The sequence below is a fragment of the Hyla sarda genome, chromosome 4 (assembly GCF_029499605.1).
Source record: "Hyla sarda isolate aHylSar1 chromosome 4, aHylSar1.hap1, whole genome shotgun sequence".
Classification (NCBI taxonomy): domain Eukaryota; kingdom Metazoa; phylum Chordata; class Amphibia; order Anura; family Hylidae; genus Hyla; species Hyla sarda.
In genome coordinates, this window is record NC_079192.1 from 44,942,956 (window position 1) to 44,967,678 (window position 24,723).

General features: G+C 44.6%; 1 protein-coding gene across 1 annotated transcript in view; it reads left to right on the plus strand.

The window, feature by feature from the left end:
• The window catches only part of COLGALT1 (collagen beta(1-O)galactosyltransferase 1), a 70,761-nt gene that overhangs the window by 8,424 nt on the left and 37,614 nt on the right, over positions 1-24,723 (plus strand). Inside the window, exons 2-3 of the mRNA XM_056570712.1 lie at positions 10,083-10,193; positions 15,587-15,704. Coding sequence (XP_056426687.1) covers positions 10,083-10,193; positions 15,587-15,704 — 229 coding nt within the window. The remainder of the gene's footprint in view (positions 1-10,082; positions 10,194-15,586; positions 15,705-24,723) is intronic.

The following is a 24,723-nucleotide window of genomic DNA, read 5'->3' on the forward strand; positions in this document are numbered from 1 at the left end:
TTTCTCTGAATGTCGCAGAGACCCCCCGGATGGGCAGAGGCTATTGGAAGCTGAATTCGTCTCTCTTGGAAGAAGCGGAGATAAGACAGTCCTTTGAGGATTTTCTTCAGAGCCAGGTACCATTGCTGGGCCTTTGTAGCAGTAAGTCAGAGTGGTGGGAGATCTTCAAGGAAAGGGTTGCGAGATTCTTCCGCCAGCTCTCGGGCCTCAGAAGCCTAAACAGGTACCGTTTGTACCAGGGCCTGAGGAAGAAACTTGAGCACCTTGTCTCGACTGGAGGTAGTCGTGACGATATCTCCAGAGTGAAGTCCTTGTTGATGAAGTGCCAGTATGACAGACACGCATCTTTGGTTTTTGAGAGGGATTACGGGAAGTACCGCTCGCCTGACCCTTACAGAAACTGCAAGATGTCAGTGAATAGTAAAATAGTCTCAGGACTGATTGATAGTACGGGATCCTTGAAAAGGTCCAGATCAGGGATCTTGGAGGTCGTCAGATCCTTCTACTCGCACCTCTTGGGAAGGAAGGATCTAGATCGAGATAAGGAGTCAGCTTTCTTGGCTGAAACCGTCCCTGAACCAGGAGTAGACCCCTCTCTTGACGTTTTGACAGAGATGATCCGGGAAGAGGAAGTCAGGATGGCTATTGATGGGCTTGCCCTCAAGAAGTCACCCGGTCCAGATGGCTTAACATCTGAGTTCTATAAGACCTTTAAGGACACTTTGGTTCCCCTCTTGACTGCGGTTTTTAATGAGTGTCTATCCTCGGGCACTCTGCCAAAGTCAATGAGGAGGTCAGCGCTGATCATCCTGTCAAAGGGTAAAGACCCGTTCCACATTGAGAATTGGCGTCCCATAGCGCTTCTCAATGTGGACCGAAAGATTCTGGCAAAAGTGCTGTTTAACCGGCTGGTGGAGTTTGCACCCCGGCTCCTTTCGGGGGCTCAGAATTGCTCTGTTCCGGGCCGCAGTACATTTAGTGCTGTGCTCAGTGTCCGAGAGGCTGTGGAGCAGGGTAGGGCTGGCCACTGGAAGGGGTACTTGCTGTCCTTGGATCAGGCAAAAGCGTTTGATCGGGTTAACCATGAGTACCTCTGGTCTGTTCTTCTGAGATATGGCCTGCCGGGGGGGTTTGTTGATTGGCTTAAGATCTTGTACGCAGGGGCAGAGAGTTTCCCGCTTGTGAATGGTTGGATTGGCCGCTCTTTTGAGGTTGGGTCTGGCGTCCGTCAGGGTTGTCCTTTGAGCCCGTTGCTGTACGTGTTTGCAGTTGATCCTTTCCTTAGGAGGATTGATTGTGGACCGTTGGCGGGGGTGAGAATGGACCTGGCGGTGCCGGATTTGGCTCTGAGGGCGGTAGCGTATGCTGATGATGTCACCGTGTTTGTCTCCTCACAAGAGGAAGGCCAATGGGTGATGTCAGAGGTGGACCGCTACTCGGAGGCATCCGGGTCCAAGATCAACCGGGATAAGTGCGAGAGTCTCTGGCTGGGAGGGGGAGATCCTAGTTTTGATCTCCCGGACGCCCTTCCAGGGCCCCAGGAATCTGCAAAAGTTCTCGGCATCGAATTTGGCCAAGGGGATTACCCCAAACAAAACTGGGACAGCAGGCTTAAGATCGCCGCTCAGAAGGTGGATCAGTGGAAGGGTTGGTCTTTGACCCTCCGGGAAAGGGTTAACCTGATCAAAACATTCCTGCTCCCTTTACTGATATACCTGGGCAGTGTATGCATGTTGCCAGAACCTCTTTGGACCCGGGTCTACAGTGTGTTCTTCCAAATGTTATGGGGGAACAGACTGAACCTAGTGAAGAGGGAGGTTACTTACCGTACGAGGAGACTAGGGGGGTTGTGTATGGTCAACCCTGTGGTGTTCCTAGTGAATACCTTTCTTAAGACCAATATAGCAAACCTCTGGTCAGAGAGGGCTCCTCCGTGGGTATCCTCCTGTAGGGGATGGTTTCAGCCTTTCTTCCAGGAATGGGAGACAGGAGGGCAAGTGAAGGATCTTCGCACACCACACGGACATCTCCCGGCTTATGCTACCCCGGCTCTAAAGGTTATTCGTCGGTGGGGTCTGGGGATGTGGGAGATTAGGACTCTGTCGAGGAAATTCCTTGACAAGAGGGTCCTGTCTTCTCATTTCCAGAGGCCATTGGCGCTCAAGGACTGCCCAAGTCGGGATCTGGAGGTGGGTTTAGAGCTTTTGAATTCTATCAGGATCCCCTTGAAGTTTTGGGACTTGACTTGGCGCTGCTTCCATGGGAAACTGTGTGTGAGGGACAATCTGAAGTGCAGGAGCTCTGATGACCGGGGATGTCCCCGCGAAGAGTGTGGAGGCATGCTGAAAAGCATGGAGCATTTTCTGCTTCATTGTCCCTTTAACACAGAGGTTTACAACAGGGTGGGCGCTTCCATTGGTTGGCCTCGGCTGGCCAGTCTCTCCTATGCGGAATGGGCCTATGGGGCATTCAGAAACCTTGGAGGCTGGGACCGGTGCACTTTATTCCTAGTCAGCTCAGTGGTTAGGTACTACACGTGGAACGCACGGTGTTTAGTGTCGACGCAGCGTAAAATCCTCCCTGTGGATGTGGTGGTTAGGAACATTCTCGGTGACCTGGTGAAGGTGCGTTCTCTGGAGTACGAGAGGCTGGGTGCTGGCAGGGCCTCTCGTCTATGGAGGGGCTCTGCCTTTAAAGTGCCTTAGCCTGTTGTCTCCCCCTGGTGGTGGGCTGATGCTGGCACATTAGTCTTTTTGTTTTGAGCAGTTGGTTTATGGTAATATAGGGCTTGCAGGCACTGAACTTGAGCTTTAGGGGTTTGTTGTTTGGCTTATAGTGTTATATGTATTTGTTATTGTATTTATTGTTGTAGTCTATTTGTATACTTATGTATTGTATATATTGTTAGTCTGTGTATATTTTATGTAATGTATATATTGTATATATTGTGTGATGCCACCTGGGGTTTGGGTTTAGTTTAGGTTGGGTGGTGGGTTAAAAAGGGGGGAGGGGGTTTGTATGGGACTTTTATATATACAGAAAATCCTGGACTGGTTCATGGACGTCCGGTAACATGTACTGGGGGCATGGGATGCGGGACCAGCTCAGGGCCAAAAAAAAAAAAAGTGGTGTTATTTTGTTTGTGTTGGTTTTTATTATTTTGTATATATTATTATTGTTGTTGTTGTTATTCTTTTTGGTATATTACTGGTATTGGGTTTTTGGTATTGCAACTGGGCCAGGAAATTCACATTTAGTATTAGTGTATATAGTTTATTAGTATGGTATAGTATTATGGGTATTATAGGAATCTGTCTTTTGTAAATATTGTATATATTTGTTTGTGTGCAGGAATGAGTGTGGGGTGGACCGGTGTTGTATTTTATGCTATTATGTTGGTTTTATGATCATTATATTGATATGTTCTGTCGGATATGATATGTTTATGTTTTGTAATTTTTTTTATTGTTATGTTTGAAATTTTAATAAAAGATCTACAGGATAAATCGTGTAGTATAGTGAACTTATTCCATGGCTTTCAGGGTTATCCTCACAGATCCTGTAGTCTCGTCTATATACCTCACTGCTCGTCACCGCTGATCCCTGTATATTATAATATTCTGCACAGTCAGTTTGTTGCTTTTTTTCATGCCAGGTCTATGAACCTTTAATTCTTTATGACATGTACTCTCCTCCCCCCATGTGTATTCTGTACGTGTATCCCTTGTCTGGCAGATATGTCTGGAGGCCCCCGTATACCCAGTAGCTGTGCCAGTTTGCTCCCTTGGTGCCCGCTGCCAGTATGTCAGGAGTGGTGAGTGCAGCCTGGTGTTGGCCCTCACCCCCGGTACTCTCCAGTATTAGATCCCTGCGACTTCCTGCCAAGAAATCATATCCCTTCCCTGGTCCTTCCGAGGACGGAGATTCCTTGTATGTGGCGCCTGAGGCTACACTGTCTGCTTTATGAGGGACGCTGTATAATCTGGGTGCACGCCCAGGGACTCTCTGCTGTGCTAGCACCTCTACTACAACTGGTGTAGAGCGGAGTTTGTCATTGACACTTTATACTGCAGCTTTGCTTGTTCAGCTGTGGGGAAATGAACGCCAATTATTTTTTTCTGGTATGTGACAAAAAAATCCGCATTTCTAGACTTTGGTGTTTGTTTTTGCCATTGATCGTGCAATTTAAAGGGGTATTCGGGGCAATTTTTTTTATCCCCTATCCAATGCTGGGACCCCCCGATCTTCCTGCAGCGCCTACATTCTATGCGGGGACTACGTCATGCCTCGCCCCCTCCATTCATGCCTATGGGAGGGGGTGTTTCTATCAAGAAATAGTGCCACTCTGATAACCCAGGCTGTGTCTGGTACTGCAACTCTTCTCTGTTCACTAGAATGCTGCAAGATCAGACAGAGCCTGTGGGTAAGAGTAGTGCCATTTCTGACCCTCATTCTGGACAAACTTTAAGGGGGTACTATTGTTTTCAAATCAACAGGTGCCAAAAAGTTAAACAGATTTGTAAATGATTTCTATGTAAAAATCTTAACCCTTAACCACACACTCGGATCACGCCCCTGTAAGGATGACATTTACCCTTCCCTCTTCTGTCAAGCCACACTCTTCCTGGAAGTTAAATGAATCCCTCCTCCTGGACGCTCTTCACTCCAGGATGTCAAGTCGGCGATTTCTAAATTCCAGGACGCTCATCGAGGGGATCCCTCCCAACCCATGATTAAATGGGAGGCCCTGGAGTGTGTACTTAGAGGGGTACTGATCAAACATGGGGCTCGACTGAAGAGGGAATCAGCTGCGAAATACGCTTCACTTATCAGTCGTTTGCACTCCCTAGAATCCCAACACAAACAGTCACTCCAGGAAACGGTATTGCAAGAACTCGTACAGGTCCAACATGAATTGGTAGCCCATTTATATAACAGACGTCACTATTATAAACCGGTCACGGGCAGGGTCTTTTATGAATGGGGGAACAGGTCGGGCAGACTTCTTGCAAACGCACCCCAGAAAAAATTGTCCCCCCATTTTCTCCATCTATTAAAATGCCCTCGGGCTCCCTCACACATCTCACACCTGAAATCTTGGACGCTTTCCGATCCTTTTATACGTCCCTGTATAACCTTCCTTCTCCTCACCTCCCCTCCCTCACTACATCAGTACATTTCCGCCACAGCTCTTCCTGTTCCACCTTCAGAAGGGATCCAATCGCTGGAAGCGCCATTCACACTAGATCTAGTGATTTTGTTCCTGGCTGGTGGCAAGAGTCCAGGTCCTGATGGATACACTACTAAGTTCTTCAAAACCTTTCGCACAGACCTAGCAGACCCCCCTTCTTTCTGCCCTCAACTCCATCTCGCCCTCTTCCCCCACCCCCCTCCCCTCGTCCTTCTTGTGAGCCTTCATTGTGGTCATCCCTAAAGGTGGGAAAGATCCGTCCTTCTGCCCCAGTTACTGTCCAATTTTATTCCTCCACCTCTACGCTAAAATGTTTGCCAAGCTCATAGCAACCAATCTCTCCAACTTCATGGAAGATCTTATCCACCCAGATCAAGCGGGCTTCATCCGTGGGAGGGAGACGAGGGACAATACACTGAGAACTTTCTCTGGGATCCATTTCGCTCGTAAACGAAATATCCCTCTTTTCCTCCTCTCCCTTGACGTTGAAAGAGCCTTCGATAGGGTGGATTGGGGCTTCCTAGAAGCAACCCTTACGCAAATTGGACTAGGAACCGCAATGAAGGATCGCAAGATGGCACTTTATTCAAATCCACAAGCCCAGATACGCCTTAACGGACAGCTCTCCTGCCCTTTTGACACTTGTAATGGTACGAGACAGGTCTGCCCACTGTCTCCACTGTTATACGTCCTGTGTATGGAACACCTCCTCCCAGACATTCGCCAGAATCCGGATATAAAAGGTCTGAACACCGCCTCCCCCCCCCCCCCCCGTACCATTACAAATGCTCTGCCTATGCTGATGATCTCCTTCTTTACCTCTCATCCCCTCTAACGTCCCTCCCTTTCTTAATATCTGCCCTACAACGTTTCACAACTCTCAGTAACTATACATTGAATCCCACCAAATGTGAAGCGCTCAACATCACTCTGCCCCCCCCCCCTCCATGACCAGCCAACTTCAAAGCAACTATCCTTTTAAATTGCAATTCAAGTCCCTACAGTACCTAGGTGTCCTAGTCCCTGCCCACTTAGCTGAAAAAAGCCATCTTAACCTCCCCCCCCCCCCCCCCCCCCCCCCCCACATGGCTCCAAGTTATCAAATCGGATCTAGCCAGATGGGAGTGAAGGGATTTTTTTTCCATGGCTAGGACGCATTATTATCAATAAAATGAATATCCTCCCCCGCCTCCTGTACTCATTTTCTGCAATCCCGACACACCTCCCTCACCCATTTTTTCCGGGACATCTCTGGGCTCCTCTCTGGCTTAGTCTGGTCTCACAAACATCCTTGGTTAGCACGGCACATCTTAATCCAAAGGAAATCAGAGGGGGGGCCTTGCTCTACCGGACTGCCTCTTACTACCACCTATCCGCTGTGTTTACCTAAGTGTTAGTTTCCACCACCATAAGACAAAACAATGGGTACACCTGGAATCATCGTCCACGGGCATTGATCAGAGATCCATGCTCTGGCTCCCGACTCGGGACCTTCTCAGATCCACCCTGTTAACCCTTCCCCTGATCTTACACTCCATTGCTTGTGCACATAACTCCTATATGAGAAAATCTGCTTTTCTTCTACCAAATGGACCCATGACACCGGTCTTTGGCATTAACCCCTTAATGACTCAGGGTTTTTCAGTTTTTGCACTTTCGTTTTTTCCTCCTTACCTTTTAAAAATCATAGCCCTTTCAATTTTCCACTTAAAAATCCATATTATGGCTTATTTTTTGCATCACCAATTCTACTTTGCAGTGACATTAGTCATTTTACCCAAAAATGCACGGCGAAACAGAAAAAAAAATTATTGTGCGACAAAATCGAAGAAAAAATGCCATTTTGTAACTTTTGGGGGCTTCCGTTTCTACGCAGTGCATATTTCGGTAAAAATGACACCTTATCATTATTCTGTAGGTCCATACGGTTAAAATGATACCCTACTTATATAGGTTTGATTTTGTCGCATTTCTTGAAAAAATCATAACTACATGCAGGAAATTTTATACGTTTAAAAATGTCATCTTCTGAACCCTATAACTTTTTTATTTTTCCACGCACAGGGCGATATGAGGACTCATTTTTTGCGCCGTAAGCTGAAGTTTTTATCGGTATGATTTTTGTTTTGATCGGACTTTTTGATAACTTTTTATTCATTTTTTAATGGTATAAAAAGTGACCAAAAATGCGCTTTTTTTGACTTTGGAATTTTTTTGCGCGTACGCCATTGACCGTGCGGTTTAATTAATGATATATTTTTATAGTTCGGACATTTACGCACGCGGCGATACCACATATGTTTATTTATTTATTTTTACACTGTTCTATTTTTTTTTATGGGAAAAGGGGGGTGATTCAAACTTTTATTAGGGAAGGGGTTTAATGACCTTTATTAACCCTTTTTTTTTTTTACTTTTTTTTTTTGCTGTGTTATAGGTCCCATAGGGACCTATAACACTGCACACACTGATCTTTTACACAGATCACTGGTGTGTATTAACATGCCTGTGATCAGTGTTATCGGCGCTTGACTGCTCCTGCTTGGATCTCAGGCACGGAGCAGTCATTCGCCGATCGGACACCGAGGAGGCAGGTAAGGGCCCTCCCGGTGTCCTGCAAGCTGTTCGGGACGCCGCGATTTCACCACGGCGGTCCCGAACAGCCCAACTGAGCAGCCGGGTCACTTTCACTTTTGAAGCGGCGGTCAGCTTTGACCGCCGCTTCTAAAGGGTTAATACCGCACATCGCCGCGATCGGCGATGTGTGGTATTAGCCGCGGGTCCCGGCCGTTGATGAGCGCCGGGACCGACGCGATATGATGCGGGATCGCGGCGCAATCCCACTTCATATCGCGGGAGCCGGCGCAGGACGCAAATATACGTCCTGCGTCGTTAAGGGGTTGAAGCTTTTGCCCCAGCTTACACATCCTTGTCCTTCTCATCCCTCGTCCTGGGACACGACAGGAGAGAGGGGTTATTTTCCTCTTTCCTTTCAATCACCTCTTTGAAATCCCTACCTGACATCTTACAGGATAACCCCCCCCCCCTTCTTTCTATTTCCAATACATGCAACTGCGTCATTTCTACGATACCTCTAAATCCGCCTTTAACTTACATCGCCAGCGTACTCCCTTTTGAGCTGCTGTGTGCCTCCGCGGCACAATTCCAATGCCTGGTGAGTGTGCTGTATGGCCTTTTTGTTAGACCAATACCGTAACACGCCCTTACCCTCTCGGCTAGGCTGGGAGCACGAACTGGGTTGTGCGTTTACTGACCAGGAATGGGATATGGCCGTGGCTCTGTGCCACAAAACCTCAATTTCCTGTAGGGCACAAGAGACCAACTACAAAATACCAGATGGTACAGGGTACCGACCCTCCTCTCTCATATATACGCCTCCCTCCCGGACCTATGCTGGCGTTGTGGTTCCTCTTGCGGCTCCATGACCCACATTTAGGTGACCTGCCCTGCATTAGATTCTTTCTGGAAACAGGTTCTGGACGTGATAAACTGCCTGACCTCAGTGGCATTACCCCTCGACCTATGCCCACTTCTTCTCGGTGTTCTACCTGGCCCGATCTCTAAGTGGTCTAAATCTCTACTACGTTTTCTTCTCCTAGCGGCGAGAACGATTATCCCCAGACTTTGGAAATCCACTTCCTCTCCTTCCCTTTTGTCTTGGCTTCAAGACGTGTCCCATCTCCATAGGATGGAGGAACTTATGGCGGATTCCTATGGAAGCTCGGCCAAACACTTTTTACACTTTGGCACCCATGGACCGAATTCATCTCCTCACCTGAGTTTAGGGATCTCCACCCTCCGGCTTCGCCCTCGGCTCTGTAGCTCTTCCATCCCCTTCTACAGTCTCTTCGTACACAGTAGGTAGAAGGAATCCCGGCACTCACTGGATATGCTAAATCACAAATGTTTATTTATCCATATGAATAAATAAACATTTGTGATTTAGCATATCCAGTGAGTGCCGGGATTCCTCCTTCCTACTATTTGCACCTCTGGTCCACGCGCACCACCACCTATACGAGTGCTGACTCCCTACTTCTCTCCGTACACAGTCTCCCCACTCCCTCTGCTCCTTATTCTCCCCAACACTACCATGGTCTCGTCAAATGGGGACCCGGACGTGTCCTGCGAGGTAAGCACCTACATGTCACATTTCTTTTTCTTTTCCTTTTTTTTCCTTTCCTTTCCTTTTCTCCTCCTTTCTCCCTTTCCTTGTTTTTCTATAGGCCCCATCTCTGGCACTAATACCTGATTCGTATATATTGATGCCGATATTACTGGTGTTAAGAGTTAAGGTCCATGTTGGTCCCAATTCTTTTTTTCCTTCTTTCTGCCTGATGACTATCCATGCAATACACCTGTTTTGTATACTCATTTGCTTGTACACTTTTGGAAAAGTTAATAAAATCTCTACTTAAAAAAAATAAAAAAATATTAATCCTTCCAGTACTTCTCAGATGCTGTATGCTCCAGAGGAAGTTGAGTTGTTCTTTCCAGTCTGTCCACAATGCTCTCTGTCCATGTCAGGAATTGTCCAGAGCAGGAGCAAATCCCCATAGCAAACCTCTCCTGCTCCAGACAGTTCATGGCATGCGTGTCAGTAGAGAGCACTGTGGTCTGGCATAAACTACACAACTTCCTCTGGAGCATTCAGCAGCTGATAAGTACTGGAAGGATTAAGATTTTTATATAGAAATCATCTACAAATCTGTTTGAACTTTCTGGCACCAGTTAATTTGAAAACAAACAAACAAAAAACTCCACTGGAGTACCCCTTTAAGAGGCTTTTTGTGGTCCCCCAAATAGACCTGCATGCCCCTATACACTGCTGTACTTGAAATAATATGGCTCTGTTCTTTCTTGTCTCCAGGGTCGCTACAGATCACAATGTGGACAATACCAGCAGTATTCTCCGGGAATGGCTCATCAACGTACAGAACCAGTACCACCACGTGGAGTGGAGGCCACAGGAGCAGCCCAGGTAAGGGGACGGGGCCAAGACCAATTACCAATACTACTAATTCTTCTTCTTTTTTTTTACCATTTCAGGTACTCGTGTGTGTGTGTGTGTGTGTGTGTGTGTGTGTGTGTGTGTTTATATTTATATTATAATTATTTAAACTTGTCAAGCCTTAGGCCAAAGTCGAACATGAGGACCTCACTGACACTCACTGACACCCACGAAGCGGGGCCGACACGCCCCCTCGATCCCTTAGAGATACAGTCATAGCTGTAAATGTTGGCACCCCTGACATTTTTCTAGAAAATGAAGTATTTCTCACAGAAAAGGTTTGCAGTAACACATGTTTTGTTATACGCATGTTTATTCCCTTTGTGTGTATTGGAACTAAACCAAAAAAGGGAGGAAAAAAAGCTAATTGGGCATAATGTCACCAAACTCCAAAAATGGTCTGGACAAAATGATTGGCACCCTTAACTTAATATTTGGTTGCACACCCTTTGGAAAAAATTACTCGAATCAGTCCCTTCCTATAACCATCAATAAGCTTCTTACACCTCTCAGCCGGAATGTTGGACCACTCTTCCTTTGCAAACTGCTCCAGGTCTCTCTTATTGGAAGGCGCCTTTTCCCAACAGCAATTTTAAGATCTCTCCACAGGTGTTCAATGAGATTTAGATCTGGACTCATTGCTGCCACTTCAGAACTCTCCAGCGCTTTGTTGCCATCCATTTCTGGGGGCTTTTTGACGTATGTTTAGTGTCAATGTCCTGCTGGAAGACCCAAGATCTTGAATGAAAACCCAGCTTTCTGACACTGGGCTGTACAGTGCTACCCAAAATCCATTGGTAATCCTCAGATTTCATGATGCCTTGTACACATACAAGGCACCCAGTGCCAGAGGCAGCAAAACAACCCCAAAACATCATTGAACCTCCACCATATTTCACTGTAGGTACTGTGTTCTTTTCTTTGTAGGCCTCATTCCGTTTTCGGTAAACAGTAGAATGATGGGCTTTACCACAAAGCTCTCTCTTGGTCTTATCTGTCCACAAGAGGTTTTCCCAGAAGGATTTTGGCTTACTCAAGTTCATTTTGGCAAAATGTAGTCTTGCTTTGATGTCTCTGTGTCAGCAGTGTGGTCCTCCTGGGTCCCCTCCATAGCGTTTCATTTCATTTAAATGTCGACAGATAGATCGCGCTGACACTGATGCTCCCTGAGCCTGCAGGACAGATTGAATATCTTTGGAACTTGTTTGGGGCTGCTTATCCACCATCTGGACTATCCTGCATGGACACCTTTCATCAATTTTTCTCTTCCGTCCATGCACAGGGAAATTAGCTACAGTGCCATGGACTGCAAACTTCTTGATAATGTTGCGCACTGGGGACAAAGGCAAATCTAGATCTCTGGAGATGGACTTGTAACCTTGAGATTGTTGATATTTTTCCACAATTTTGGTTCTCAAGTCCTCAGACAGTTCTCTTCTCCTCTTTCTGTTGTCCATGCTTAGTATGGCACACACAGACAGGCAATGCAAAGACTAAGTGAACTTCTCTCCTTTTTATCTGCTTTCAGGTGTGATTTTTATATTGCCCACACCTGTTACTTGCCACAGGTGAGTTTAAAGGAGCATCCCATGCCTGAAACAACAATTTTTTTTTATTATATTTTATTTTTTTTCACAATTTTGAAAGGGTGCAAATAATTTTGTACAGACCATTTTGGAGTTTGGGGTGACATTATGTCCAATTTTGCTTTTTTTCCTCTGGGGCGCAGTGCAGGAGATTGTGGGGGGTCTGACCGCTGGGACCTCTAGCAATCCGTACCTTTTATCCCTTATCCTTTTGGATAGGGGATACGTTTTATTTCACTGGAGTTCTCCTTTAACTGACAGGGTATTTTTCATGAGTAAGAAAATAAGGAAGGAAGAGCAGACTCCCCTTCCCCAACCTTAAATTTTTTACAATACCCCTTGAAAAGAGTTATCCGAGAGGCTCACTCGTAAAAGTCTCTAAGGGGAACAGGAAAACTAAACTCATGAAGACAAAGGGGTCAGAAGAATGCAGCTGCGCATAGACTAAAGCTGACCGTGAACATTAGATGAGCATTCAGCCGTCAGGTATACACTTGCACGACCAGTTTGGCTGAGCATGCATGTGTTCTGAATAAGGGAAACATAGGTTGTTGTGGCACCTTAACAAAACCTATTAGGAATGTTGAAATACAACTGATCATACCTACCCCAACATCTGCCGTCAGGTTTGGGTCAGGAGGACCCAGTCCACGTTAGGTTGTTGGCCGGTCCTGCCCAAACCGGTAGGATCACCAGACGTTCATGCACTTTTTATAATCAGCTTAAGACAAAGGCAGAAACAATAGGGGAGGTCACCCCCTTAGAATAGTTGTGAAGTAAATATTTAACCAGGATCTAGAAGAAGACGTTCTCCTTGGCTGCCAGATTTGGCCAACACTTTCCCATAAGGTCTGTAGGAGTGTTGGGGGTATTTGGGTGGAAAACTTTTATTTTTATTTATTTTTTATTTTTTAATTTATTTTTTATTTTGGCAGAAAGTTATACAGATTTCTAAATTACTTCTTTTAAATAATATTAATCCTTCCAGTACTTATCAGCTGCAGTGGAAGTTGTATAGTTCTTTCCAGTCTGACCACAGTGCTCTCTGCTGACACCTCTGTCTGTGCCAGGAACTGTCCAGAGCAGGAGAAAATCCCCATAGCAAACCTCTCCTGCTCTGGACAGTTCCTGACATGGACAGAGGTGTCAGCAGAGAGCACTGTGGTCAGACTGGAAAGAACTACACAACTTCCTCTGGAGCATTCAGCAGCTTATAAGTACTGAAAGATTTTTTTTTTTTAAAGTAATTTACAAACCTGTTTAACTTCCTGGCACCCGTTGATTTGGAAGAAAATTGTTTTCTACCAGAGTACCCCTTTTAAAGGGGTGCTTCGGTGAAAAACTTTTTTATTTATTTATTTATTTTTTATGAACTGGTGCCAGGAAGGTAAACAGATTTGTAAAATGACTTCTATTTAAAAATATTTATCCTTCCAGTACTTATTAGCAGCTGTATGCTACAGAGGAAACTATTTTATTTTTGAATTTCATTTTTGTCTTGTCCACAGTGCTCTCTGCTGACACCTCTGTCCATGTCAGGAACTGTCCAGAGCAGCATAGGTTTGTTATGGGGATTTTCTCCTGCTCTGCACAGTTCCTGATACGGGCATCAGGTGTCAGCAGAGAGCACTGTGGACAAGACAAAAAAATACATTCAAAAAGAAAAGTATTTCCTCTGTAGTATTCAGCAGCTAATAAGTACTGGAAGGATAAAGATTTTTTAATAGAAGTAATTTACAAATCTGTTTAACTTTCTGGCACCAGTTGATAAAAAAAAAAAAAAAAAATAGTTTTCCACCGGAGTACCCCTTTTAAGGGTGTTGGCTAGAGGTGAGCGAACTTACAGTAAATTCGATTCGTTGCGAACTTCTCTGCTCGGCAGTTGATGACTTATCCTGCATAAATTAGTTCAGCTTTCCGGTGCTCCGGTGGGCTGGAAAAGGTGGATACAGTCCTAGGAAAGAGTCTCCTAGGACTGTATCCACCTTTTCCAGCCCACGGGAGCACCGGAAAGCTGAACTAATTTATGCAGGAAAAGTCATCAACTGCCGAGCCGAGAAGTTCGTGACGAATCGAATTTACTGTAAGTTCGCTCATCTCTAGTGTTGGCTTTTTCCTCAGTAGTCCATGAAGAACAGATGATCCTTGCTGTGATCCCGCTCTGCTAGAACATGACTGAAAGATTCCCCAATCTCTGTATTGTCTTCTGTCCAAATGGAGGAGACCTTCAACTTCATTACCTCATAACCGGTTTTCATTAGAGCAGCGGTCTCCAAACTGTGGGCCTCCAGCTGTTGGAAAACTACAAATCCCAGCATGCCCGGACAGCCAATTTACAAATCTAACTTCAGTTGATTTGAAAACACTTGTTTTCCACTTGTTTCCACCGGAGTTCCCCTTTTAACCCCTTAGTCTTCTGTGTACAGTCCATAGCATCCTGGGTTGCGAACTCTTCGCTCGTTCTCAGTTTCGCAGTAGGGTGAGGTATTTGCCCGGTATACAAGACGTTATTCTCTGTACACAACACCCTGCAATGAGATTTGTATGCGTCCCCACGGCCGTATTAACAGGGATTCCTGATAAGAAGACTCGAGGGTACCTACTGAGTAACAAACGGACTCCTTGTGTTGGCATTTCCAAGGCCGTGGCATTGTGTGCGCCAATCTGGTTCACACCACGTTTTTGCAGTACAGTTCCCGTATCAGGTTTTTGATTAAAAAAAAAAAATAAAAAAAAAAAAAAAAAACGGATTCCTCAAAGCCGGACTAAACTGTATCAAAACCCGTGTACACATTTTAATCCCTATACAGTTTGAAAAATGATTTCCGGTTGCATCGTTTTTTTTTTTTTTTTTTTATTTATTTATTTATGTTTGTTGAAAAAAAACGTATAAGTTTTTAACTTTCCACTCAATTATGAATAAAGTTTCACTTGTTTTGATTGAAATTCCAAGAAAAAAAAAAAACTGTGCAAAGTCAAAAACCGTACGGTGAAAACTGGATGGAACCGTACGCACATACGATTCTGTACGGTTACCGTTGACTCCCATGGTTTAAAAAAATAAAATAAATAAAAAATATACATTTCAATACGGTTTTTCACCCGGACCAAAAACCGTGGTAGGCTACGGTTTTGGGTACAGGAAAAAAACTGATAAAACCGTACAGGTTGCAAAACTGAGACGACCTGATGCATCTTTTGGCATACGGTTTTCAATGGAGAGTCAGTGCATACGGTTTACAATACGGTTGCGTACGGTTTTCAAATCGAAGACGTATACGGGAAGTGTATTGCAGAAAACGTGGTGTGAACGCAGCCTTAGCAGGGATTCCTGATAAGAAGACTCGTGGGTACCTACTGAGTAAGAACGGACTTCTTGTGTTGGCATTTCCATAGCCGTGGCGTTGCGTGCGCCCATCTCTACGTACTGTATGTACAGAGCAGCACCAGCTGTACCAAGCCAATGCCAGTCCCTTATAGGGCAGTCTGACGCTCCTTTGATCTGCATTCATGTACCATCTTATGACTGTCCCATTTCTGGTGCCCATCTGACTACACTTCCTTTTGGGAAGTCTCAGTGTAGCACAGTGTTTCCCAAGCAGGGTGCCTCCAGCTGTTGCAAAACTACAACTCCCAGCATGCCAGGACAGCCTTCGGCTGTCCTGGCATGCTGGGAGTTGTAGTTTTGCAACAGCTGGAGGCACCCTGCTTGGGAAACGCTGGTGTAACCTTTGATGTCGCTCATCTGCCATCCTAATCCTAGTTCTTCTTCTCCAGATGGTTCCAGGACGAAGAGGGCCCGAAGCATTGGTCGCAGTTACGCTACGAGTATATCATGAAGCTACGCCAGGCGGCCTTAACCTCCGCGCGGGAAATGTGGGCAGACTACATAATGGTATGTGATGGCGTCTGCGGTATTATGGGACAGTTCTCCTCACAATTGTGAAATATTCAACCATAACACATATGAAAATCACTCTCTTATGTTATGGCCTTGTGCTAAAATGGGGGGGGGGGGGGGGGATCGTTTTGCCCTTTTTAAAAGGGTATTCCACTGGAAAAGCTTTTATTTTTTTTTATTTTTTTTTATGAACTGGTGCCAGAAAGTTAAACAGATATGTAAATTACTTCTATTTAGAAAAAAAAAAGAAAATAATCTTAATCCTTCCAGTACTTATCAGCTGCTGTTATGATCCACAGGAAGTTCTTTTCTTTTTGAATTTCCTTTATGCCTGACCACACTGCTCTCTGCTGACACCTCTGTCCATTTTAGGAACTGTCCAGAGTAGGAGCAAATCCCCATAGAAAACCTCTCCTGCTCCGGACAGTTCCTAAAATGGACAGGGATGTCGGCAGAGAGCACTGTGGTCAGGCAGAGAGTAAATTAAAGGGGTACTCCGGTGAAAACCTTTTTTCTTTTAAATCAACTGGTGGCAGAAAGTTAAACCTATTTGTAAATTACTTCTATTAAAAATTCTTATTCCAGTACTTATTAGCTGCTGAATGCTACAGAGGAAATTCCTTTCTTTTTGCAACACTGATGACATCACGAGCACAGTGCTCTCTGCTGACATCTCTGTCCATTTTAGCAACCATGCAGAGCAGATGTATGCTAAGGGAAGCATGGTGGCTCAGTGGTTAGCACTGTTGCCTTGCAGTGCTGGGGACTTGGGTTCAAATCCCACTAAGGACAACAATAAATAAGGCATTATTATTATTATAATAACGTCAGCAGAGAGCATTCCAAAAAGAATAGAATTTCCTCTGTAGTATTCTGCAGCTAATAAGTACAGGAAGGATTAAGATTTTTTTAATAGAAGTAATTTACAAATATGTTTAACTTTCTGCCACCAGTTGATTTAAATGAAAAAAGGTTTTCACCGGAGTACCCCTTTAAAAAAGAAAAAAATTTCCTGTGAATTATAACAGCAGCTGATAAGTACTGGAAGGATTAAGATTTTTTAATAGAAGTCATTGACAAATCTGTTTTAACTTTCTGGCACCAGTTGATTTAAAAAAAAAAAAAAAATTGCCAGTGGAGTACCCCTTTTTAATCCAACTTATTCAGACCCTTTCACTTTTTTCACAGTTTTATGTTGTGGTCTTGTTCTAAAATAACATTTTTAATTTGAAAAAAAATTATAATAAAAAAATAGATAAAAAATTTTTTGAAAAACTTCTTCTAAACTTATTAAAAAGGAACAACTAAAATTTCACATGGACATAAGTATTCAGGCCCTTTGCTGGGACACTTGATATATAGCTCTGGCTCCTCCCCTTTCTCTCGATCATCTCTGAGATGTTTCTAGACCTTGATTGGAGTTTCCTGTGGTAAATTCAGATGATTGGACGGGATTTGGGAACATAAAGCCCTGTCTATATAAGATAAGGTCTCACAGCTAATAATGTATTTCAGAGCAAAAGCCAAGCCTTGAGGAGGAAAGAACTGCCTGTAGGGCTCAGAGACAGAAAGGTGTGGAGAGACAGGAGAAGGGGACAAAAGCATTTCTGCTGCACTAAATGTTCCCAATGGCCTCCATAATTCTTATATGGATGAAATTTGGAACAACAGGACTATTTCTGGAGCTGTGGACACAAACTAATCTGGGGAGAAGGGCCCCTGTAAGAGAGATGATCAAGAACCCAATGGTCCCTATGGCTGAGCTCCAAAGATCCTGTGTGCAGATGGGAGAAACTTCCAGAAGGTCATCACTGCAGCCTCCACCAATCTGGGCTTTATCACAGAGTAACCAGAAAGAAGTTTCTCCTCAGTTAGGCCCCTTTCACACTACAGGTATCATCCTGTAAAAACCTCCATTATTACTCCTGGCAAAAAGTCCTGAAAATGGCCGTCAAAAAATCCCATTCATGTCAATGGGATTTTTTGACCATCCTTTTCCATCAGACATGTCCGTTATTTTAGCCTGCACAAAAGATGGTGCATGCACAAATTTTTGGTCCGGCAAAAATAATGGGGGGGAAAAAATGGCTGTTAAAATTTAACATTAATTTAACATTGAAATCTATGGGAAACGGATGTTAATAATAATAATAATAATAATAATAATAACATCCGCTATTGTCCGGTCCGTTTTTTTAACATCTGTTTTTTGTACTGTGCATGCTCAGTACAGCTTTACAAAAAAAGGCTTAAAAACCTGATGAAAAAAAACGGATGTAACTGGTAATAACGGATGAACAACATCAGGTTTTTTTTTTTTTTTTTTATTTTTTAAAACATTATTTTGCATGTTATTGCATCTGTGTTTTTTTTTTTTTTTTTTTTTTCATCCGGTATTGTAAAATAATGCAGTAAAAAAGCAGGATGATACCTGTAGTGTTAAAGGGGCCATATTCAACAATAATGGGTCATGAAAAAAATGGCTGAAACAACTGAATACAACAGATGACAACTGATGACCAATTTTGACGGACATTCTGTCAAAATAACGGACATGTGCCATTCATTATCACCTGTTATAGTCCGTTATTTTATTTCCATGTGACTTCCTGGTTGTGATGCTGTACTGAGCATGCTCAGTAGCAATAACGGAACATAAAAATAACGGACCGTCAGCCATAGAATTCAATGTTAAAATTTAACGTTCGTTATTCCACCGTTACAAAAATGAGTGCATTTTCCATGCCAAAAATAACGGACGTTGGTCACAACGGGACATAACTGATGCTAAAGGATGGTAAAAAAAAAAAAAAATCCCATTGACATGAATGGGATTGTTTTATGGACTTTCTGACTGCAGGTTTTTAAAGGAGGATAACGGTGGTGTGAAAGGGGCCTAAGAGACACATTAAAGGGATACTCCCCTGCTCAGCGTTTGGAACAAATTGTTCCGAACGCTGGAGCCGGGAGCTCGTGATGACATAGCCCCGCCCCCTCATGACATCACGCCCTGCCCCTGAGGGGCGGGGCATGGTATCATGAAGGGGGCGGGGCTATGACGTCACGAGCTCCCGACTCCAGCGTTTGGAACAGTTTTGTTCCAAACGCTGAGCAGCGGAGTACCCCTTTTAAAGCCACTTGGAGTTGGCAAAATAAAAAAAAGCCTCTAAAGAATTCTTGGAAGGTGAGAAACAAGATTCTCTGGTCTGATTAAACCAAAATTGAACTTTTTGGCCTCAATTCTAATAGTCCTGTCTGGAGGAAACCAGATATTGCCCAATACCATCCCTACAGTGGGGGCAGCTTCACGCTGTAGGAACAAGGAGACTGGTCAGGGTTCAGGGAAAGCTTTATTGTGCAAAGTACAGAGAGATTCTTAAAGGGGGACTCTTCTGCCCCAGAGTCCAGACCATTTCGTTCCGAACGCTGGGTGCTGCCTGCGGGGGTTGTGCCGTCATGTCCACGTCCCTCATGACTTCACACCACGCCTCCTCAATGCAAGTCTATGGGAGGGTGTGTGATGGCCGCCACTCCCCCTCACATAGACTTGCATTGAGGGGGTGTGGTGTGAAGTCATGAGGGACGTGGACATGACGGCACAACCCCCGCAGGCAGCACCCAGCGTTCGGAACTAAATGGTCTGGATGCTGGGGCATTGCAGTACTCCTTTAATGGAACCTGATCCAGAGCTCGAAGCACACAGCAAAGGCAACACAGTGAATGTCCTTGAGTGACCCCGACAGAGCCCTGACCTGAACCCAATGGGACATCTCTGGAGAGGCCAGAACATGGCTTCCACCAACCTTCCCCATCCAACCAGTGGCGGATCCAGAGTCTATTCTTGGGAGGGGGCGCTATCAGGCTATATTTGCACGGGGGAATGTCCGCACAGAAAATCTCAGCTCTTGGAATAGTGGCAGGGAGGGTCTTCGGGGGGCTCCATTGATCCCCCCCCCCCCCCATCCCGCCACTGCATCCATCCTGACAGAGCTTGAGAAGAATTGGATCCCCATATCCAGGTGTGTAAACCTTGTGGCCTCATCCCCAAGAAGACTGGAGGCTGAAATCACTGGCAAAGGGGCTTCACCTAAATCCTGAGTAAAGGGTATGAATACTTATGTCACTGCAAGATTATAGTTTTTCCTTTTTGAATACAGTAGCAAAAAATTCCTTTATGGGGTACTGAGTGCAGAATGATGGGGGATGGGGACTTGAATGTTGTATTTAGCACAAGACTTTCTGAATGCATTGTATATGCCTCAAAGGGTACAGCAGAGACCTCTAGAGGCTGACTGAGATATTACAGAATAATTATAAAAATGTCATTCCCACCATTGACATCTGACATGTTTTTTGAAAGGTCCCTGCTCTGGTGCACCCACCTTTTGTGAGGAGGGGTACCCCAGTGTAAAACATTTTTTTTTTTTTATTATCTGGTGCCAGAAAGTTTTAAACAGATTTGTAAATTACTTCAATTTAAAAATCTTAATCCTTCCAGTACTTATAAGCTGCTGTATACTACAGAGGAAGTTATTTTCTTTTTGAATTTATTTTCTGTCTGACCACAGTGCTCTCTGCTGACACCTCTGTCCATGTCAGGAACTGTCCAGAGTAGGAGCAAATCCCCATAGCAAACCTCTCCTGCTCTGGACAGTTCCTGACATGGACAGAGGTGTCAGCAGAGAGCACTGTGGTCAGACAGAAAGGAATCCAAAAAGAAAAGAACATCCTCTGTAGTATACAGCAACTTATAAGTACTGGAAGGATTAAGATTTTTAAATAGAAGTAATTTACAAATCTGTTTAACTTTCTGGCACCAGTTGATTTAACCCCTTAACGACCACGGATTTAAATTAACGTCCTGGTTTACGTCCTGTGTATGACCACGAGCATCGGAACGGTGCTCGCGTCATACACGGCAGGTTCCGGCTGCTAGCAGCAGCCAGGGATCCGCCGGTAATGGCCGACATCAGCGATCGCGCGGATGTCCGCCATTAACCCCTCAGATGCCGTGATCAATACAGATCATGTCGTCTGTGGCAGTGCGGTACTATGAATTGATGATCGGATCGCCCGCAGCGCTGCCCCGGCGATCCGATCATCCAGCATGGCGGCCGGAGGTCCCCTCACCTGGCTCTGGCCGTCTCCCGGGGTCTTCTGCTCTGGTCTGAGATCGAGCAGACCAGAGCAGAAGATCACCGATAATACTGATCAGTGCTATGCCCTATACATAGCACTGAACAGTATTAGCAATCAAAGGATTGCTATAGATAGTCCCCTATGGGGACATAAAAAATGTTTAAAAAAATAAAATAAAAAAAAAGTTGGAAAATGTAAAAATAAAAAGCAAAAAAAATTTGAAAAATCCCCTCCCCCAATAAAAAAATTTAAATTGTCAGTTTTTCCATTTTACCCCCAAAAAGCTGATTTTTTTTTTTTTTTTTAGAAACATATTTGATATTGCTGTGTGCCTAAATGTCCAAACTATCAAAATATAATGTTAATGATTCTGTACGGTGAACGGTGTAAACGTAAAAAATAAAAAATAAATAAAAAAAATTCAGCTTTTTTGTCACATTTTATTAAAAAAAAAATTAATAAAAAATGATCTAAAAGTTTTATATATGCAAATGTGGTATCGATAAGAAGTACAGATGACTGCGCAAAAAATTAGCCTCATATCGCCCTATATACGGAAAAATGAAAAAGTTATAGGTGGTCAAAATAAGGCGATTTTAGATTACTGATTTTGTACAAAAAGTTTTAGATTTTTTTTAAGCGGTACAAAAATATAAAAGTATCTAGCCATGGGTATCATTTTAATCGTATTGACCCACAGAATAAAGAACACTCGTCATTTTTACCGTAAAGTGTACAGTATGAAAACAAAACCCTCCAAAACGTGCAAAATTGTAGTTTTCATTAAAATTTTCTCCCTAAAATTTTTTTCTTTTGGGTTCGCCGTACATGTTATGGTAAAATCAGGTTTCATTACAAAGTACAATTGGTCACGTAAAAAACAAGCCCTTATATGGGTCTGTAGATGGAAATATAAAGGAGTTATGGATTTTAGAAGGCAAGGAGGAAAAACGCAAAAATAAAATTGGCCTGGTCCTTAAGGTGAAAATGGGCTTGGTCCAAAAAAAAAAAAAAATGTCTAATCGCGGGGGTCTCACTACGGTTACCCCATATCTCTGTGCAGCACCCAGCATTCTTTTAGAACACTGCGTGTGGGTGGGAGGGTCGGGATGTTACTGCCACGCCCCTTGTGACGTCGCACCACCCCTCCTCAATGAAAGTCTATGGAAGGGGGCGTGGCGGTCATCATGCCTCCTCCCATAGACTTGCATTGAGGGGTGGTGGTGTGACATCATGACCCCTCTGCCACTCACTCCAAGCATTTGGAACAAGCAGGGTACCCCTTTAACAACTGCGTACACTGACAGCTGATGACGAATCCCCCCAACTTTAAAGGGGTACTCTGGTGGAAAACTTTATTTATTTATTTTTTTTAACCAACTGGTGCCAGAAAGTTAAACAGATTTGTAAATTACTTCTATTAAAAAACCCTAATCCTTCCAGAACTTATTATCGGCTGTATACTACAGAGGAAATTCTCTTAATTTGGGATTTCTTTTATGTCACGACCACCGTGCCCTCTGCTGACCTCTGCTGCCCATTATAGGAACTGTCCAGAGCAGGAGAAAATCCTCATAGCAAAGCTATGCTGCTCTGGACAGTTCCTAAAACGGAACTAAAACGGTGTCAGGAGAGAGAAATGTGGTTGTGACAGAAAAGAAATTGCAAAGAAAAGAATTCTCTCTGTAGTATACAGCTGCTAATAAGTACTGGAAGGATTAAGAATTTTTAATAGAAGTAATTTACAAATCTGTTTAACTTTCTGGCACCAGAGTACCCCTTTTAAATGTTGTGCAGCGCTCCATTTTGGCCACTAGAGGCCGCTGTTGTATGACACAGATTAGATGACGGTTCAGGTGCTTCCTGCCTGCAGACAAGTGTTCATTGAGGAATCTCCTTCACCTCATGTAGCCAAAACACTGTGGTCCCTGTCTCCTGAGCTGCCATCCTATTGTCAGAGCTTTATAATTAAACCCAGATTATACAAAAGACACAAGGGGGAGATTTATCAAAACCTGTCCAGAGGAAAAGCTGCTGAGTTGCCCATAGCAACCAATCAGATCGCTGCTTTCATTTTTCACAGGCCTTTTTCAAAAGTGAAAGAAGCGATCTGATTGGTTGCTATGGGCAACTCAGCAACTTTTCCTCTGGACAGGTTTTGATAAATCTCCCCAACAGACTGCGGCCATATGTAAAATACAGACTTGGCAGGACATACGGTGTCTAGCCGCTGCTTCCTTCCTGCTGCCATATTTATTGCAATGTGTCTTGGATAGACGTACACAACAGACTAGTGTTTCCCAACCAGGGTGCCTCCAGCTGTTGCAAAACTACAACTCCCAGCATGCCCGGCTCTGTTAGGGCTCTGTTCGCTGCTTCCTTCCTGCTGTCATATTTAATGCAATGTGTCTTGGATAGCCATACACAACAGACTAGTGTTTCCCAACCAGGGTGCCTCCAGCTGTTGCAAAACTACAACTCCCAGCATGCCTGGCTCTGTTAGGGCTCTGTTCGCTGGTTCCTTCCTGCTGTCATATTTAATGCAATGTGTCTTGGATAGCCATACACAACAGACTAGTGTTTCCCAACCAGGGTGCCTCCAGCTGTTGCAAAACTACAACTCCCAGCAAGCCCGGCTCTGTTAGGGCTCTGTTCGCTGCTTCCTTCCTGCTGTCATATTTAATGCAATGTGTCTTGGATAGCCATACACAACAGACTAGTGTTTCCCAACCAGGGTGCCTCCAGCTGTTGCAAAACTACAACTCCCAGCAAGCCCGGCTCTGTTAGGGCTCTGTTCGCTGCTTCTTTCCTGCTGTCATATTTAATGCAATGTGTCTTGGATAGCCGTACACAACAGACTAGTGTTTCCCAACCAGGGTGCCTCCAGCTGTTGCAAAACTACAACTCCCAGCATGCCCGGCTCTGTTAGGGCTCTGTTCGCTGCTTCCTTCCTGCTGTCATATTTAGTGAAATGTGTCTTGGATAGCCGTACACAACAGACTAGTGTTTCCCAACCAGGGTGCCTCCAGCTGTTGCAAAACTACAACTCCCAGCATGCCTGGCTCTGTTAGGGCTCTGTTCGCTGCTTCCTTCCTGCTGTCATATTTAATGCAATGTGTCTTGGATAGCCATACACAACAGACTAGTGTTTCCCAACCAGGGTGCCTCCAGCTGTTGCAAAACTACAACTCCCAGCATGCCCGGCTCTGTTAGGGCTCTGTTCGCTGCTTCTTTCCTGCTGTCATATTTATTGCAATGTGTCTTGGATAGCCATACACAACAGACTAGTGTTTCCCAACCAGGGTGCCTCCAGCTGTTGCAAAACTACAACTCCCAGCATGCCTGGCTCTGTTAGGGCTCTGTTCGCTGCTTCCTTCCTGCTGTCATATTTAATGCAATGTGTCTTGGATAGCCGTACACAGCAGACTAGTGTTTCCCAACCAGGGTGCCTCCAGCTGTTGCAAAACTACAACTCCCAGCATGCCTGGCTCTGTTAGGGCTCTGTTCGCTGCTTCCTTCCTGCTGTCATATTTAATGCAATGTGTCTTGGATAGCCATACACAACAGACTAGTGTTTCCCAACCAGGGTGCCTCCAGCTGTTGCAAAACTACAACTCCCAGCATGCCCGGCTCTGTTAGGGCTCTGTTCGCTGCTTCCTTCCTGCTGTCATATTTAATGCAATGTGTCTTGGATAGCCATACACAACAGACTAGTGTTTCCCAACCAGGGTGCCTCCAGCTGTTGCAAAACTACAACTCCCAGCATGCCCGGCTCTGTTAGGGCTCTGTTCGCTGCTTCCTTCCTGCTGTCATATTTAATGCAATGTGTCTTGGATAGCCATACACAACAGACTAGTGTTTCCCAACCAGGGTG